At 28.6% G+C, this 18,647-nt stretch overlaps 2 protein-coding genes across 2 annotated transcripts in view; both read right to left on the bottom strand.

Annotated features, from left to right (window-relative positions):
* Nucleotides 1-11,921: 11,921 nt before the first annotated feature.
* Nucleotides 11,922-13,598, bottom strand: LOC113370925. Its single transcript, XM_026611595.1, has one exon. It carries the CDS (start codon nucleotides 13,596-13,598, stop codon nucleotides 11,922-11,924), a length of 1,677 nt encoding a protein of 558 aa, XP_026467380.1.
* A 341-nt stretch (nucleotides 13,599-13,939) lies between these two features.
* LOC113370924 (filamin-A-like) overlaps nucleotides 13,940-18,647 on the bottom strand; it is a gene marked incomplete at its 5' end in the record, with an annotated part of 26,377 nt that continues 21,669 nt past the window's right edge. Inside the window, 1 exon segment of the mRNA XM_026611594.1 lies at nucleotides 13,940-13,983. Within this exon segment, the coding sequence (XP_026467379.1) occupies nucleotides 13,940-13,983 (44 nt within the window).

Here is an 18,647-nt window from a genome sequence, read left to right as displayed (position 1 = left end):
GGAATTTAAAAAGTTTGGCACTTTCAATAAAAAAATCACATAACATTGTGAAACTTATGATTTTAACTATTTTCACTCGCTTATTCCGAGATTTATATGAATTTTACCGCCAAAGCGGCAGCATTTGAGTGGAAAGGGTTAACTCTCTCAGAACAACTGATTGCGTAGTAAGAGTACTGAATATTTACTTAAATATTTTCTTATAACTTATTTAGTTCTATTGGATAAATGCAGACATTTTCTTCTCAGGTCATTGCGATTCAAGCACAGCCTTACTCGGTACCCCATCAGCTGGTGAGACTCCTGTCCTAAGCGGATCTCACGAAGCTCTCGAAGCAGAAATACGGCGTCTGCGCGCCCGCCTTCGGACGGTTGAAGCAGAAAACGCAACCATCTGCGCCAAATTCGATCGACAACAATGGACCTGGACACTCGACTCGCAGATATCGAAATGCAGATATGTGCGGCAGTTTCTAGAGGTGCTGCTTCAGGAGTGCTGTCTTCGATGACAGGCGCAGTGATGTCTTCAGGAATCAGGGACGAAGATGTCGAGGACGAAGAAGAGGATGATGATGAAGCAGCAGAAGGCGATGGGACAAGTGGTGATGAAGAAGACAATGAAGAGCGGAATAGAGAAAGCATTATCTAACGCCGGGACAGGCCGTTGAGAGTAAGAGGTGGTGGTGCTTTGGCTTAAATTATATTTTGATTGATTTTTATTTTTATTTAATCCTAATTATGTTTATGAGTATAAACAACTACAGTGGTATCCCGACTTACGAGCGACCATGATATTCGAGCAAAATTCGAGATACGAGCTTTGAACGAGTTAGGGTTTTCCAGAAATATGTCGATGGCAACTTGAAAATATAAAAAAAAAATCATCAGTTGTAACAATGATGTCCCTACCATAGAAATATTTCGACTGTTTTATGATAGTAAAATATTTATAGTTAAATATTTCTATTATATAACAATTTTAATTGTGTACCTAGTAACAATTTACCCGCGCGAATATATCGAGGATAATTTAACGTCTGAAGTTTTAACTATACTTTAATAATTATTGTACAATTATATATGTTGAATTCGCATATTTTTCATTTGTACATTTACAAACGGTTATGTACTTTTATAACCGTAATTTTTAAGAAAATGACCATGTCTCTTGAATTAAAGCATGAAATATTTAAAAAATATGAGGATGGCGAGGATATACAAGCGTCATATACAAACATCATAGATATGTACTATGTTAAACATGAGGAATTTATAAATGGTATAACTCCAGCTAGAGCCTAACAATAGTTCATAAGCAGCTTTCTGAGCTTTAAAAGTTTCTGGATAAAAATCACCTCAAAAAGTTGTGTGTTCGAGCAGGTGTTGTTCAAAATACATGTCTATCTCATTTTCGTAATATTATGAATGCACAAGAAAAAATAATAATTAATTGAAAAATATTTATTTATTTTTAAGTGTCTGGTGCTTCTTGCAAAATAATGATTCAGCACTAAGTTAATGAAGATTGAAAGATCAATATTTATTTTCAATATTCAAAATCTTATCAAAAACCACAGTGTGACAACGAATTAATATCTAGTATTTCAAAGAATTATATATGAGAAAAATTGCTTCGAGATACGAGTAATTCGACATACAAGCGTGGTTAGGGAACGAACTAAAACTCGTATGTTAGGTCCTACTGTATTTTACGAAAGACTTAGCTTAAAGAACCACAATTTTATTGCTTTATATAAACCTGTTAAAAATAATCTTTATTTTTTATTTTTTTACATTTCTTTTCAGTTTTTCAATCTTAATTTTTTTTACACCTTTTGTTTTTTCACTGAAATGATATCAAAGCCCGCCACATTTAACATCCATCATGCGGCCAATAATTTAAAAAATCATAATAATTCCAACAAATTAGTGCATACTTAAAAATAATAATAACATAAGCAGTGATTAAAATTAGTGAAATTTTATTCTCAAAGAAACGGGTAACATGGTGCTGAAACGCCAATAGACTTAGTTATATACTCAATTTATATTGTACATATAATGCGAAAAAATGGACAAATTGCGCCACAGAATTTGTGATGATTTTTCTAGCTGTAGACACTATGAAAAGCTTCTAATCGCATGTAAACTTGTGTGAAAAATCATCATATTATATCATACATTATTGAATAGGTGAAAAAATCTTAATTTTACATTTGAATTTTTATAAGTTGTCCAGATAATTTTATCTGCATATTCCAAATAACTACTGTACTCGACAACCTAAAAATTACATTTATTGTGTGCAGTCTGCAGGCACGCCACGGATTTGGAAACCTTAATATAATCATAAAACAAATTAGGTAACACGTGTAAATATTTGTATCATTAAAATATCAAAAAGTCTATAAACGTACACACAGTAAATAACAAATAATAGATTTATAAATTATCTTTCGATAGCTTTATATATGTACTTAATAATGCAATTGGTCTGCTACTAGTGATGAAGTAAATTTTATATTGCCTAGATTCATAACTATTTTGACTTATTTTATAATTTCATAGTTGTATTAAAGACAAAAATACATAATTCTAATCGCGTTTAGAGAAAGGCAGTCACATTTTCAACTAGACAGGCTGTGTTATAGAAAGAGAATATTTGTTATATTTGGTAGAAGTATTTATCAAAACTAGTTTTTGTCATTTAGTATTAGTCTAGAGTTCTTAAATTATGAACTTAAAGTTTAACGAAATCTGTACTTTTCTCATGGGAATATGCATGATATTTCAATAATTTTTATAAATTTGCACACTAAATAAATCATTATTTGGAAGTCAATAATGGTAAGAAACTACGTTCTTAAGGATGTATCCAAAAGATAAGTTATTTTACATACTTTGATTTTTTTTTATTAAATTTTCTTTGCTTTTGTGATGATTTCAAGCTTAAACACCCTTGTGTAATACTGTACTTTAAATATTTATTTTACTAAGTGAGACTTATTTTATATTTTTCTGAAATATCATGTGTAATCCATATAACCCATAAATGATTTAAACAATTAGCTATTGGGCGATTCTATGTTAAATCTTCCTAATCTTTTTCTTCTACAATTTTATTAAATTCGATTCGGTTTTCAATGTGCCAATTTTGAACAGTTTCTTCCCTGATGCCAAATATTAACAAAACAACATAAAACTTCCGTAACTTTCCATCGTTGTATATATAATAGAGAAATATGTAGACAAAAAGCCAATCCTTAAATATAATCCGATCGACAACAATGATTTCTTCAATCATTAATAGAATATAAAGACACATATAAGGTTTCTCGTTAAAATAGCGAAATAAAACATAAAATTTATTAAACCTTTTTTCAAATTTGAACAATACCCCTCTATAAAAATAATTTTAAGAGAAACATGAACACACATAGTGAATGATATTGCATATTATATAATAATAATAAACAAAAAAGTTCTGTTAGCCGGGGACCAAAAACATTCAAAGAAAATTTGCCCAAAAGAGATAACATTCCAAATATTAACTTCGTATGTATGTAAATAGATATACCTGTAATAATTTAATATAATACCAATTAGTTAATTTTTTTATTCAAGACCAGAGTTTAATTTTCTTAATCCAGAGCAGTGCCGGAAAAATTTTAAACAATTGATTAATAAGTTGTAATAATGATAAAAAATATAATTCTGAGTTCTTCTACGAATTTTATTCTAAAATTTGATAATGTATCAATGTTGGAAATTTTTAGTATATATTTGACGTTATAAATTACTGATTACAAAATTAAAATTAATGATTCATAAATTAAAATAAATAATAATTTGCACAATAAGTAAGTACGCATGATTACAATCGTACATAAAATTATTTACTGGACTGCGAAAACGTCTTCTTCTACTGAATCCAATTTTAGTGATTTTTGGTTCTACAACTTACAGAAAACTTTATATTATCAATATATTTGAATTGAACATTAATTAATTGAAATAAAAAATATATGAATCTAACAATCCATTTATGTACATTGTGTTTTAAAACGTTAGGTTGAATTTTGAGAGCGATAGAATGAACGATTTGTTAAAAATGTTTTGTAAATGGCCAAGTAATACATTTTAGATTCATTTACATTTTACATACATTTTTTTATAGCTAAGTGATATATTTTTTAAATTAAGCACACAAAGAGATTTTTTTTCAAATACTTACTGAATTTTTTTAATCATGTTCTAAGATTTTACTATATGCGAAATGCATTTTTTTCTGAAAATGTAATTATTATTTATCAGTTTTTTTTTACAGAACATTTAAATCAAATCGATCAATAACGCTTTGTCCATATGAGTGTATTAAAAAATTAATAGAATTTATTTATTTTATAAAATTGTTGCTATTCATAAATATTATATTAAACTTCATTGACGGTCAGATGGAATATGAAGATCCGGAATCAAAATAATACTGCCAAATTATATAAATGTACATAAAATATATAAATGTTGATTTAATATATAGTGATTGTTTAAAGATGGTAATTGTTGTTATGTTAACAGCAATACAATCACGATACTATTCCAATTAAATAAAAAATATTAATTCTTAAAGTAGACTCATCATCTTATAATTATTTATTAAAATAACAATTTCATTGGCATATATTAACAAATATAGTTATAAAAATATATAAATTTATTTGGAATAGTTACGCGACATCTTGATAATAAATATATATCTTATGTTGAGAATATTTGAGATATTTAATGTGTAAATGTGTATTATATATTATTTTATTTGAAAACGATATAAAATTTATTTGCAACGATTGTTTAAACAATTTTTTAAATAACATAATAATTGACTAGATCGAAATAGTAAACCAACTAAAATTTAACTATGTACGATTAGTATATAATTTTTCAATATTCATAACGAATTAAGAGGAAACTAGGAACAACCCGTGAACAATATTAATTTTATTACTAACTATACATATATATGAACATTATAAATATTAACATTATTATGTACACTAATATTTAGCAACAAATGAAATTCCAATCCTTTATTCTATGTCTTGCTATTTAATAATTATATATAAATATATAAATACAATTATTTTAAAATTATTTTTTATTCATTCATAATTAAAGGTAGTTAACAAGTATCCTATTGAATGACCATTTCCATTTTCTGATGAAGACACAATGTTTTGAAATGAAATTTTGGGAAATCTGCTCAGATTTTAATTTAGATAGTATATTTTAAATTATTTTTAGAATATAAAGCATGCATGCAATTAATTATTCTAATATAAATCTGTGAGATGTTTTAGCTTCCAAAAAATTATATCGAGGATAAAGAAGGATAATGGGATTGGTGGTCATAGAGAATATAATAACGATAAAATGCTATTGAAGGAAATTTTTATTTTTTTACAAGATTTCATACACGGAAAAAATACGAAAGTTGTTTAAATATTAGCTTCTGGGAAGATATTTATAACGCCAGTAGATGCCACCACGAATTACAGGTTGCAGGTTACAGGTGACTACAGGTGACTACAGGTATCTGCTACAAATCTTATACAGATATTGTATATATATATATATATATATATATATATATATATATACATATAATTATTATTATAGGTGTATTATTATAGTGTTATGATTCTTCAATACTCTGGTTTTTATGTATTTTCAAACAAATCGCTTTTCTTTAGAGTGAGCAATTACCGAAGTGCAAGAAAATTCGAAATGTCGGAAAATTTCGCACCAAACAATTTTTTTGTCGGAACTCACGCACACACACGAACATATATATATTTAACAGGTAAAGTTTTTCTGGATAAGTAATATTATATACGATTTTATTTTTCTGAACTTCTTCGTTTATTTATTTCTTCGTTTGAGGAATATGGAAACTTCAGGTACTAGGTAATTTTAGATTATTCTTTACATTAGATTAGAAAAAAACACTCATTACAAATTAAATTATACGATCTCTAAGATTTATTATAATTGATAATTCTTTAAGTTTTAGGTAAATTATACAATTAAAAGTATTACACGCTTTTTGTTAACTTTTTTAATGCCCTTAATTAAAAGCATTTATTACCTAAAACTTTTTTATATATTATATACAATTTTTATATGTATGGAATCCTAACATCCCATTCATCTATTAAATTTTTCTCATTATTCTATTTCTCTTTGCATATATTTTTTCTCATTTTGCTTTTCCATCCATATTTCTAATTTTTATTCAATTACACATCCAAAGTCTTTATTTTACTTCAACTTTTACTCATTTAAAAAGTTTTGTTATTGTTGGAGACTCGAACTGAGCACCCCTAGTGTGAGTCGGGAATGGTACTGAGTGAGCTATCCCCGCCACTATGCTTTTTTTGGGGTATTCGCTTTTACCTACAACTCTTTTTACATGTTCTATACTCTCAATTCTTTCTTACATGTGTTCTATACTCTCTGTTTAGTATCCTATTTTTCCATTCAATTTTCTTTCTTCTTTTTTCTTTTCATTTTCACTCTTCATATGTTGTTCTCATCTTGTAGTCTTGCTCTTCTTCTTATTTGTTAAAATAGCTTTTTCCTTCTCCTAATTGAGTTACCAATCCATTATTGTTTTTAACTGGGACTCGAACTGAGTATCCTCAGATTCTTTCTTTCTTCTGAATCCATCTTCTTTTTGAAATCTACTCAAAGATTGAAAAAAATGGTCATAGATCTTAAATGAAATGTCAAAGAAATAAAAAAAAATATATCTCATAGAAGATAATCTCTTGAAATACATTTACACATTAATTGCTATCTCAGGTGCAATAACTCTGATGCACGATTGTAACCGAATCTAACCGATTTTCCAATAAATAAATCGGACAAATTTGACTACCCCCCCTCTCCCGAAGTTCAAAGGTACAACAATCGGCAATAAACGTGTGCCGGGCAAATGTCATTTTATTCTTTAGTCAGTTTATTGTTTGTGTTTATTGCGACAAGACGTATGAAAAAGTTTTAGTGAATAGTGTGTTATAGCAATTTGTGACGTAATATTATTGAAGAACTGGTTCTCAGTTAAGTGATTTTTGAATATATTATATCTGTGGACTTTGTTGATATTACCTACTTTGGTGCCAGGATTTGCTAATTGGATAATACAGGTAACTAATTAAAACATTAATTATTAATAAATAATTTTTACAAACTGAGTTGTCGTTTGGTTTTGTTTACATGCTATTAGAGCAAGAGAAGAATGTAAATTTCCAGATTTTCTGACAAAGTACTAAGGAATTATAATAGATTAAAGTAAATTCAGAGAACCTATCAATGCTTTAGTGCAAATGAGTTTAATTTTCATTGTGGTTAATTTTTATAAATTTTGTAGATTTAAACTTTGAATACGTAATCGTTTGTTTGTTTTGTTTGAAAAGATGTATTTGTTTCATATTATATTACATAAAAGAAAAAGTGAGTATATAAGATTTGAAACATTATATTGATCGTATAAATTAAGTAAATTAAATAGATAATGGAAAAAATCGCAAAAAACCATAATACACTGTTGATTCACTTTGAGTCGTATATAACATTTCTGGGATAACAGTCAGTTATACTGAATGAATTTTTTTGTTGAATGAATTTGGTCGAGTTTGACAGCTCCTCCTCTAAAGAAAATGCACTAAGAGTGCGTCCATTAATCACGTGATCATTTTTAAGGAATTTTGTACACCCCCTCTTTACCCCTTGGTGATACGTGGTTATATTCAAAATTATCCCCCCTCCCCCACCAAAGATTACGTATATTTTTACTTACAAAAAGAAACTGTAAATTTTTTGTTTATTTAGTGATTGGATTTTTTTTTTTCAAATAAAATCAGATAAAAAATAAATACACGTGATATCTTTCTATACCCCTTCCTCTCCCTTGTGATATTTTGTGATTTTTTAACAAACCCCCCCATTCCCCTAAAAATCTCACGTAAGTTTCATCAAAAGTTCGAGTATTTTATAAGAAGTAAAATAATAAAATAATTATGGTTTCACAATGGAAAAAATTAAATTATGCGGAAACAAAAGTTGTAATTTTAACAAAAAAAAAACAATAATATAATCATAGTTCGCCAATTTCTAAAAACAAGCAAAATAGTTTAATAAAGTTAAATTGTTCATTTCATTTAATTTTTATGAGTACGCTGTTATTTTTAAAAAATTGTTTATTTCATATGGAAAGTAGTTCACATCATAATTATACAGATGTAATCTAGTATATTAATATATTAATGTTTATATAATTTTAATGAAATTATTTGATTTTAACCAAATATTAACATTTTAATTACAAGTAGTATTTGGCTTCTAAGTATATTTAATGTTTTCCAGAATACACCATTTAAATCTCAAATTTTGAATGTTATCACAAATTACATTTTACATCTATATAGTAAAGGTAATTATTAAGATTTGGTAAAATTAATGAATTGTTTTTGAATGTAAGCAAATCTTAAAATAAATAAGGTGCAAAGATTGCTAAATAAATTTGTTATTTATCTGCATAAGAATATATATATATATATATATATATATATATATATATATATATATATATATATATATAATTTCTATTTAGCGAATAAGTTCTTCTACAAAATTCCACAAAGAAGTGCAGCCCACACAGACTTACACAACTTGTGAATTATCTCTCTGCATTTATAATCAATAAACCTTGAACGAATTTTAGCATATTATTCAAATTTTTTACATAATATTGAAATTTGATATTTAAATTTTCTAGTCTGCTTATTCAAAACTGATTCGACAGCATTTTTTCATAGATTGTACGTTGGCGGAGTATGTGATTTGTTATTATAAACAATGCACAATATTTTTATTGCACTAGTTGTTTTGATTGCGTAACTAATAATAGTCCATATAAAGAATTGTGCTATGTATCATAGTCTGTGAAATAAAATAGTGAACACAGAATTTTCGTCAAATGGAGATCAAACCAGTAATTACCAAGCGAAGTATCAGACAGACCCTAAGCGAAGAAGTATCAGACAGACACTAACTTTTTTTTTTAAATTATATAAAACTACTGATAATTTTCTAAACTTTCTTTTTTAACTTCCCTTAGGGCAAGTTATAGTAATCGCAAAACAATCGAAAATGAAAACTTTTATATATCTTTACGTTTCAGAGGTTTCTTAACATTTTGGCATACCTTAGAAAAAATTGATGTATGTGTGTGTGTGTGTGTGTGTGTATGTGCGTGTGTGTATGTATGTGCGGATACAAATTTTCTTCGACGATTTCGGGAACACGGATCAACCGATTTGAATAATTTAAAAAACATTCGATTTATATTGATAAGAAGACGTGCTGATTAGTTTTTGGCGAAGGCAGGTCTAGCCGTTCCGAAGATACGGGGCAAAAAGTGCCGAAAACGGTAACTCAGTTTTTAGGAGAACGAAGCGTCCGATTTGAATAATTCAAAAAACATTCTGCTTGTATTGATAAGATAAAGAATTGATCAAATTTTCATGAAGGCAGGTCTAGCGGTTTCGGAGATCTGACAAAAAAAGTAAAAAAATGCCATTTAGCGGTTAAAAATGAACATTAGACATATGCACTTCAAATTATCAGATATTTTAAAGAGATTTCAACAATAAGTATAAATTTTGTTTACATTCCTATGGGTTCCGTACCAATGTTTACGCGTTAGACGGCGACGCGCTTTGATATTTCGTCTTTATGCAGTAAAAGCAGTAAGATTGCTTTGAAAAAAGTTCAGAATTTCCAAAATATTAAAAAATAAATGATTTAAGATAGAATGATTTAATATGGTTCGAAATTCTATTAAAAGTTTCAAATCATTGAACAACTTTTATTGATTATTGTTATTGATTATTTTTAAGTACTCGAATTTTGAATTGCGGTACGGGATGTTCCAGCAATTTGCCTTAAGGCACGATGCCTTAATTGCTATAAGACAGAATTCCACTTATAGCTAGTTAAAAAAAATATTGTCTTGGCTTGGCCGGCTATGCAGTAGCCTACATGATCGTTAAATGGTTGAAAAATTGATAAGAATTGGATGTATTTTTTCAGTATTTCAGTAGTTAAAGGTTTTAAGTTAGTTGATTGGGAAGAGACGTCTATCTTTCTTTGTGTCTGAATTTTAATATCATCAAACAATCGTAGAGTAATTTTTGCATTACCACTCGGGCAATTTTACCTATAAAAAATGTTATATTTTATAATTGTTTCTTCTACATTAGTCATTGAATAAAAATGTGCCGTCGTTCCTCTTCCTAAGGTGTGCATCGGCATCTCCGTCGGCATCGTCGGCCGCGGTTAGTTTATTTGTTCTGTTGTGTTTTGTGCTGAACGAGATTCCATTCTTTTTTGTTGTTTAACGGTTCATTCATATCTCATATCTGGGTCAAATTATAATATGTTACGAAGCCGTGTCAATTTGTGGTAAACGCGTACATTTTTTTATAGAGGACATACCTATTTGTGTTATTACTTTTTGCTATTTGTCTCTGCGATGTTAAAGTTAATGGCGTCAATATTTATAGGTTTTGTATAAATGCATTATTATAACATAAACATAATGATTAGTTACCTTGACAAGTCAATAAAATTAATTTATATTGAACAGGATGAATTTGTTTATTATAGATGCTTTACCTTGATGTAACATAGTCGATACACGAGTGTCCAAACCTCATAAGATTCTAAAGAATTATAAGTCCATACATACTTTTTGTATCTTAACAATTTTCTCTGCATAGTTTATTTTACTACAAAAACAATTTAAAACTAGTGGGGTGTATGGCATCGTCCCTTAACGCAAATTGCCGGAACTTCCCGTAACGTAACGGAATGTTCGAGGAATACTGAATGTTTTCTAATAAAGTATTATAAGTACTGTAACATTGTCTAATATTTATAAAAATTATATAAACGGAATTGCAAAGTTGAAATTATTTGTTTAAAGTATATTAGAACTTCAGTCAGAATTAAAAATAAAATCTGATTTATTTTCGATATACAAAAATAATTTTTGAAACAAATTTTTTTTCTGAAATCAATTATTTTGTTAAAACAAGCAGAAAGTTTTTTGAATTATTTAAATCGGACGCTTAGTTCTCTCAAAAACTGCCATTTATCCAAAACAGTATCTTCAAAATGGCTGGGACTACCTTTGCCAAAAATCAACAACCACTTCTCTCAATCATTACTAATTGAATGATTTTTAGATTATTCAAATCGGATACTCCGTTCTCTCAAAAACTCGATTTCTATTTTTTGCACTCTTTGCTCTTTATCTCCGTAACTGCTGGACCTGCCTTTGCCAAAAACTAATCAGCACATCTACCTATCAAAATGAATCGAATGTTTTTTGAACCATTCAAATCGGTTGATCCGTGCGCCCGAAAATGTGACTGAAAATTTGTATCCATACATACATACACACATATCCATTTTTTCTGAGGTATGCCAAAATGTTCCGAAACCTTCAAAACGTCGAGAAATATAAAAAATTTCAACTTCGATTTCTTGACGATTACAATAACTTACCCTACGCGAAGTTAATATATTAACAATAAATAAATATTTTTTTTATTACTTTTTTATTAATACCAAATTACAAGAAAATATTCTCTACATCTACATCCTAAAATAAACATTTTGATATAAATGCAATACTAAATTTTCTACATACAAAGACTTCTCTTTGACTTGACTACAATAAATGCCAAGCGATGAATCTTATTCAATCATTACAAAAATATATGAAAATGGTCTTAAATTTTTACATCACAAAAGGGAACTAAAAAAATGAGTTGGCACATGTAATTCAACTTCTACTACCGTCTTTGTATATCGACTTTGCTATCCCCGAAGAAACCTAAAGCAGCCAAAGCTGAGTTACTTCTTTTAATAAGTTTCTCTTTATACCTCCAAATAGTCGTGTCTTCAATGCTATGTTCGCTGTATTCAGCACAATTTTGCATACCATTTACACAATCTGCTCGATAGTGCTGCATTTGGGCATCTGCAGTCTCAATCGGGTAAGAGCTGCAGGCTCCTCCAATGCAAGCAAAAGGATAATGATTGTGTAAAGTCAGAACTCTTTCTGGATTGTGGAAACATTTTACATATTGACCTGGTTTGGTAAAGTTTTGGGATCTGTGCACATGCTGCAGCATATGCAAGTATTTGGGAATGTCCTTATACCAGCCATGCCCATGCAAGTGTTTGTCTAAGAAATACACATTCCTGACGTCATAACTGGCTCTGGTTCTCTTTCTTCTTCTTATCATAGATTTTGGACGTATCCTCAACATTAGGTCTTTCCAATTGGCATCTTTAACAGGCATGATTACTTCATCAATATCCAACAAGGCTATGTACTTATATTTGTATAAATTTTTGTACAGGCAGTCATTGTAAGGTATGACTTCATTTTGACGCTTGGTATTTGTCTTCTTTGTCAAGTACAAATGTTGAAATCCTGGAATGTTGGGTTGACTACCTGGCAAAGTCAATGGAGTAACATGGATCATATCCCTGTTTTCATAATATTTCAAAACTTTGGAAATATTCGGATGAACCTGCAATTCGTAAAAATAAATCTTCTCAGCTCCTAAAATGTTCAGCAACTCAATCCATTCCACAAGATGTACAGATAAATCTTCATAAAGAAAATCTAATCCTTTTACACAAACTGCAAATCCTTTTTTCTTGACAGGCTTATCGTACAGAACATTTAAGTTATTGGTGGCATTATCACAAGGTGTCTCAACAACTGAAACTGAAGCTGGTATTCGACCATGATATTTAACTGGTATTTTACACGTCATCAAGTAAGGCTGGTAAATATTTTGTTTGTAGTTGCCAAAAGCTTTGTTCCAAATATATTTGTATTCAAACAACTTTGCGAATACAGGAGTCTGCTGATCAGCAAACCAGAATTGACAATAAGTGATTATAGTAGGCTCTATCCTATCGATCATACCCAAAATTCTAACAGATGGTCCAATTAAACTTTTTCGTCTCGCATCATAGTACGCATTGTACAACTGGAACGTACCATTGGACGTCTTCAAAGTCTGCCAATTAATATTATTAAACTCCAAATCAAACACCGAAGGATACCTAGCACACGTTGCATTTTTATACAAAGGCTTGGTCTGTATCGTTGCATTCAAAGACCACAGAGGCAAACTTGGCAATCGAATCTGCACATCCTTTAGTAAATCTTCCATGTTCATTTTTTTCCTGGTGTCTACCAAAACTGATACTTCAGTCGTTCTAGCTGAAGTGACTGGCACTTCAGTCGTTATTAGATTCGTGTGCATCAGTTGGAGCGCTACAAATATCAGGAAGCTACAGGATAAAATGACGGGCAGGGCTTTGCAAATCCATCGCATGGAGAACGATGCCATTCCATGTGGTTTCTCCAAAATTAGTTCAATGTTCTCCAATTTTATACCAATGAATCTGATCTTCCATCTATGTAATCCAAATCGTTGTTTCTCCATTATTCTTCGAAAATGGTTGGAAAATTTAAATTGATTGTTTTGTCTGGAATCTTTGCTCATTTTCAAATTGTTGTAAAAATGTAGTATAAAATATACAAATTTTATAAAAGTTATACCAAACGTTTTCTTTTACCAAAAGTATCACTAAACTTTTCCTTTTTGACAAGTAACAAAGTGAAGTTTGCAAAATAACTCGTCAACAGTATAAGCATAATTATGTGTAATTTTTTTTTTCATCCAGAAAGTTAGTAAATTTTGTGTTTTTAAATTAGTATTTTAAAATTAATTATTTATTAATAATAATAATAGTTATATGATTATGTAAAAAGTTAAAAAAAATATCATTTTGCTTTCTTTTGTTTTGACAGCATGTAATCAGTCATGTCTAAATAAAATATTTTCATGTTGGTAACAGCACTGTGTAAGTACGAAGTTCACTTGTGTAAAAAAAGCTAATATTAATAAATTCAGATCTTTTTCATACAAAAAATCGTTTTTTTTATTTTTTATGTAATAATACATTGTTATACGATCTACTAAAATAGGTTTAAATATAAAAAATCATAAAATTTTTTAAAGGTGGGCTGCGCGCTTGTTGATTTTTTTTATTAGTTTTATTACTGAACATTCAAGTATATGATAAATTCAATTACTACAATTACATATTGTTTTTTCCTATTCGTGATGATTGACAATTAGAAGGCAACCCTATGGTTGTTCTATTCCATTTTTTTGTAAACATTGATTAGGACGCAATCCCATGGATTTAATTTAATCTAACGATATTTCATATAAATTTTTTCTTATGTCAATATCTGATTTCTATTGTCTTTTGAAATTCTGTATATCTGATTGCTAAATATAAAATAAAAATTTAAAAAAATTATACAAGATGAGGGAAATTAAAATGATGAGTTTAACTTGTATTTTTAGTAGTTTTAAAATATTTTTACAACGCAACGAGAATGAAGCAAGGTGAGATGAAATACTATAAAAATTATTGCTATAAAACATTTTATGAGCCTTTTGAATATTTTAATAAATTTTTGATTATGCATAAAAAACTACGTTAAATGGACAATGCAGATATAAAAAAACATCTTTTGCTTTAACGCCATTATTTTTTATATTATCTAAAACCTGTTCGAATGATGGTTTTTAATTCCACACTTTGGTAATAATAAAAAGTAATTTGAATCCTCGAAATGAGGAAATACAGCATTAAAAATTTTATACAGAATTTATATGATTATTCTACATTTCACCAGATAAAATATTTACTTTGCCTTGAGCATTTCTTGTCCCCCTTAACAAAAATTAATTACCATAATTTTCATGTGGACTTAACTTAAATATTTCTTCACATCCAGTCATAATAAATTTCACGTATGCTTTAATTAATTGCGTGTTTAAAGATCAACGATTTTGTTCCAAGTCAATTTGCATAAATTTAGCTATATCTTTCATTTAATTCTTCATTAGATATCGTGTTATAACAAACATGTTTTCTAAATGTTGATCGATATAATTGTTGTGTACACATGATAGAAAAAAACACGCATATGTTGGCATATATTAATATGTTTTGCTGCCATATAAATTGAAGAGCAATGTCGAGAAGAATCTAGATTTTTGCATAGATTTAGTAGGATATCAAGAATGTTGACATAATTTCACGAAATTATGCAAATGCATATATTTGTCAACTATTACGTAAAAGCATTTCTAATGACGCAAATAGAAGATTTAGTAACATACCAAATTAGTTTATTAAAAATTCAGTATAAAGATATAGATTAATGACACGGAATACGCAAATGCGATCAAGAATGCTCAATTAATTTGCAAAATATTTTTATGGTAATAGGATATGATTTTAAAAATATTTTTCATACCATTATTAAACTTATTCAAACTCATGATAAATCTATAGTTATCTATCTTTGCTTTAAATAATATTATGCTATAACAAGATTGAAGTTAAAACATGTTATTGAAAAATATGCGTATTTTATAATTTTTCAATAAATATATAACAATATTGTTAATACAAAAATCGGCCAATTACAATAATATTGTCACGATTGAGCGATATGTGAATTTCCATATTGGTTTTTAAACTATTGTATTGAATCTTTTAATTTCAAAATAATATATGGAATATTTTGATCACAGGTATTTTTTGACCAATAATACAATTAATTGATTTCAAATATACCAATCTTTATTTAATTTCTGCTCAAAAAACACAAATAACAATTACATAATAAATATTTTTTATAAGTTTTTACCAACCCGTAGGGTAAATTATAGTAATCGCAAAAAAATCGATAATTTTCATATATAATGTTTTCTGACATTGTGACATACTTTAAAAATTGATGTATGTGTGTTTGTGTGCGGATACAATTTTTTATCGACGATTTTGAGAGCACGGATTAACCGATTTGAATAATTCGAAAGACATTCGATTCCTATTGATGAAGAGAGGTGCTGATTTGTTTGCGATAAGTTTACGACACCATGCCATTATACCACTATGCCAGTACCACTAAGTGAAAAATAAATTTTATTAACCTTTTACAAGTTTTAATCATCCATAATTGCGACTGGGATAGTACAATGCACATTGCTCTTCTCCATGAACTACTTTATAAACTTGATAATCAATTGTTTATTTTCTATCAAAAATAAACGAATTAACAATGCGTTGGAATTGCTCATTGGAACGAAATCAAAATAGTATTGTCTTGCACCTTCCATTATTTCTACAAATTCAAAAACAAATTCTATACTCGCGTCGGTGCATTTTTTTTGTTAAGATTTATGGTCTACTTGACCCAATTTTTTAGTATCAAAATAGATCGATTATAATAGGTGTTTAATTTATACGTACATTAATTAGCAAAAAATTAATGGTTGAAATAAAATGTGGAATTTCTGACTTTTTTTTATGTTTTGATATATTTGAAATTAAAAGCTTAAAAATTTGGAATTTGATACGATTTTGTCAGGTTTTCTTCATTGTTTTATGCTGTCTGTCACTAAGCTGTTGCTTTTTAAAATAATAATAATATAATGGTCTTGAACTTATTTATATGAAATAACTAAATATACAAATAGTATCAGATAATGAAAAATTAACATTAAAAGTTAAATTTATCAAAAGTATTCAAGTCTGCATAATATGTATTAATAAGTACAGAAGAACTGCAGAGGTTTACAAAATACTATATCCTCATGACTACCTGCGTGTACGAGTGTCGTCTATAGTCGCCTCGCAGATTAAATTATTGAAAGTTCTAATTCGTAATTCATTTTTATAAATAAATTAAACCTAATAAATTTTTATGTAGAATTTTAATTTCCTGTAGGGTAAAATGGATGTATGTGTGTGTGTATGTATGTGTAGATACAATTCTTCGTCGACGATTTTGCGAACACGGATCAACCGATTTGAATGATTCAGACAACATTCGATTCCTATTGAGAAGGAGACTTGCTGACTAGTTTTTTTGGCAAAGGCAGGTCTAGCCAATTCGAAGATACGGAAAATGTGCCAAAAATGGTATTCCAGTTTTTGAGAGAACGGAGCGTCTGATTTGAATAATTCAAAAAACTTCAAAGTTTTGAAGAAATTTTAATGTTCTTTTTAAAAATTCAGTTTTTTAGTACGAGAATTTCCGAATTTCGGTACGCGATTTGCTTTAAGGCACATTGCCATGCACCACTAGTTATTAATAATAAATGAAAAATCTTAAAATATGTTGTTGTGCCTGTAATGTTCCTAGTAGTAGCGCTACTAGGCGGCTCGCTATTCCGTACAGCAGTGTCACTTCTGTTAAATTTAAAATTAACTGAGAAATTTATGATGTACAATTTTTGCGTGCAATTATGAATTCATACACACACCAATAATAATTTACAAATGACTTTTATAAAATAAACTGTTTTATGTGTTAAACAACGGTGTTTGGTGTTTATCTTCGTGCTTGGATACTATCGGTCGGATGAGATCGAAAGCGAGTGCAGATAAATAACGTATTTTTCGAATAATCAGAGCAAACATTTTCTCGGTTAATTTAAAACTCGCGGGTAATTCGAGTCGTAAATGACATTACGGTATATGAAATATTACTTCAGCTTCTGCTGCTGCATTACACGCTGGTGTAAACACGAGATTAATTAATTCCGAGGCGAAATTATATGAATTTCCTGCTTTTTTTATTTTTATACTTCAGATAATTAGGTAGAAAAAAAATTGTTTGGCTTTTAGAACTTAATGAAGATAGATAAAGCAGCTTTTGTGTGCAAGCTTTGTACTACAATATTTTTATTTATTTTAATAAAAAGTTTTATGTAAAATTTTCTCTAATTTAAAAAAAATGACAAATACCGTTTAATAAAACTCACTACAATTTTATTTTACAAACAAAAATTATGTTCCATTCCAACATCAATATGCTAACTTTACAAAAAGTATAACATGTTTCTTCTTATATTACGTTTAACTTCGCTCTCTAAACTTTTAATCTAAATTCTACACCAAAATTTGATATTACACAAAAATATATATGTATGTTGCTAATTTAGATTAAAATTTTATAATAATTTTTATAATTTATAGGATAACATTTCAGATTATTCAATAATTGCTTATGAATTTGTTGAAGATGTATGTGTGATCAGGAACATCACGAACAATTGCAACACGAAGCAAATTCATAGGCTCGTCGCACATAATACGCCAAACTAATAAAAAATAGTAATACATATATAAACCTACCTGTGCATCACATTCAAAACTCATAGTGCCCCTCCATACATGCATACAAGCATTATGATAGTAGGGGCGCTAATACCCTAACAAATTATAACAAGAAAACTTTTTATTATGTACCGAATCTAAACCCTACGTTGAATGAAATCTAAAATCAATTATGATGACTGCTTCTGACCCTAAATAATTTTGAAATATACTTTTGAACTAAAGAAACTATGTCGATTTTTATATGCATACAACTATCGACTTACCTATCCAATTATTCA

This window comes from Ctenocephalides felis, unplaced genomic scaffold (genome assembly GCF_003426905.1).
Source record: "Ctenocephalides felis isolate EL2017-DRISC unplaced genomic scaffold, ASM342690v1 CF-g0.4_SCAFFOLD_01492, whole genome shotgun sequence".
Lineage (NCBI taxonomy): Eukaryota > Metazoa > Arthropoda > Insecta > Siphonaptera > Pulicidae > Ctenocephalides > Ctenocephalides felis.
Note: the sequence above shows the minus strand (reverse complement) of the source record. Positions and strands in the feature narration are given on the sequence as shown.

Excerpts from the sequence above, each read along its gene's own strand:
- LOC113370925 (XM_026611595.1), bottom strand. The coding sequence starts at position 13,598 with ATGGAGAAACAACGATTTGGATTACATAGATGGAAGATCAGATTCATT.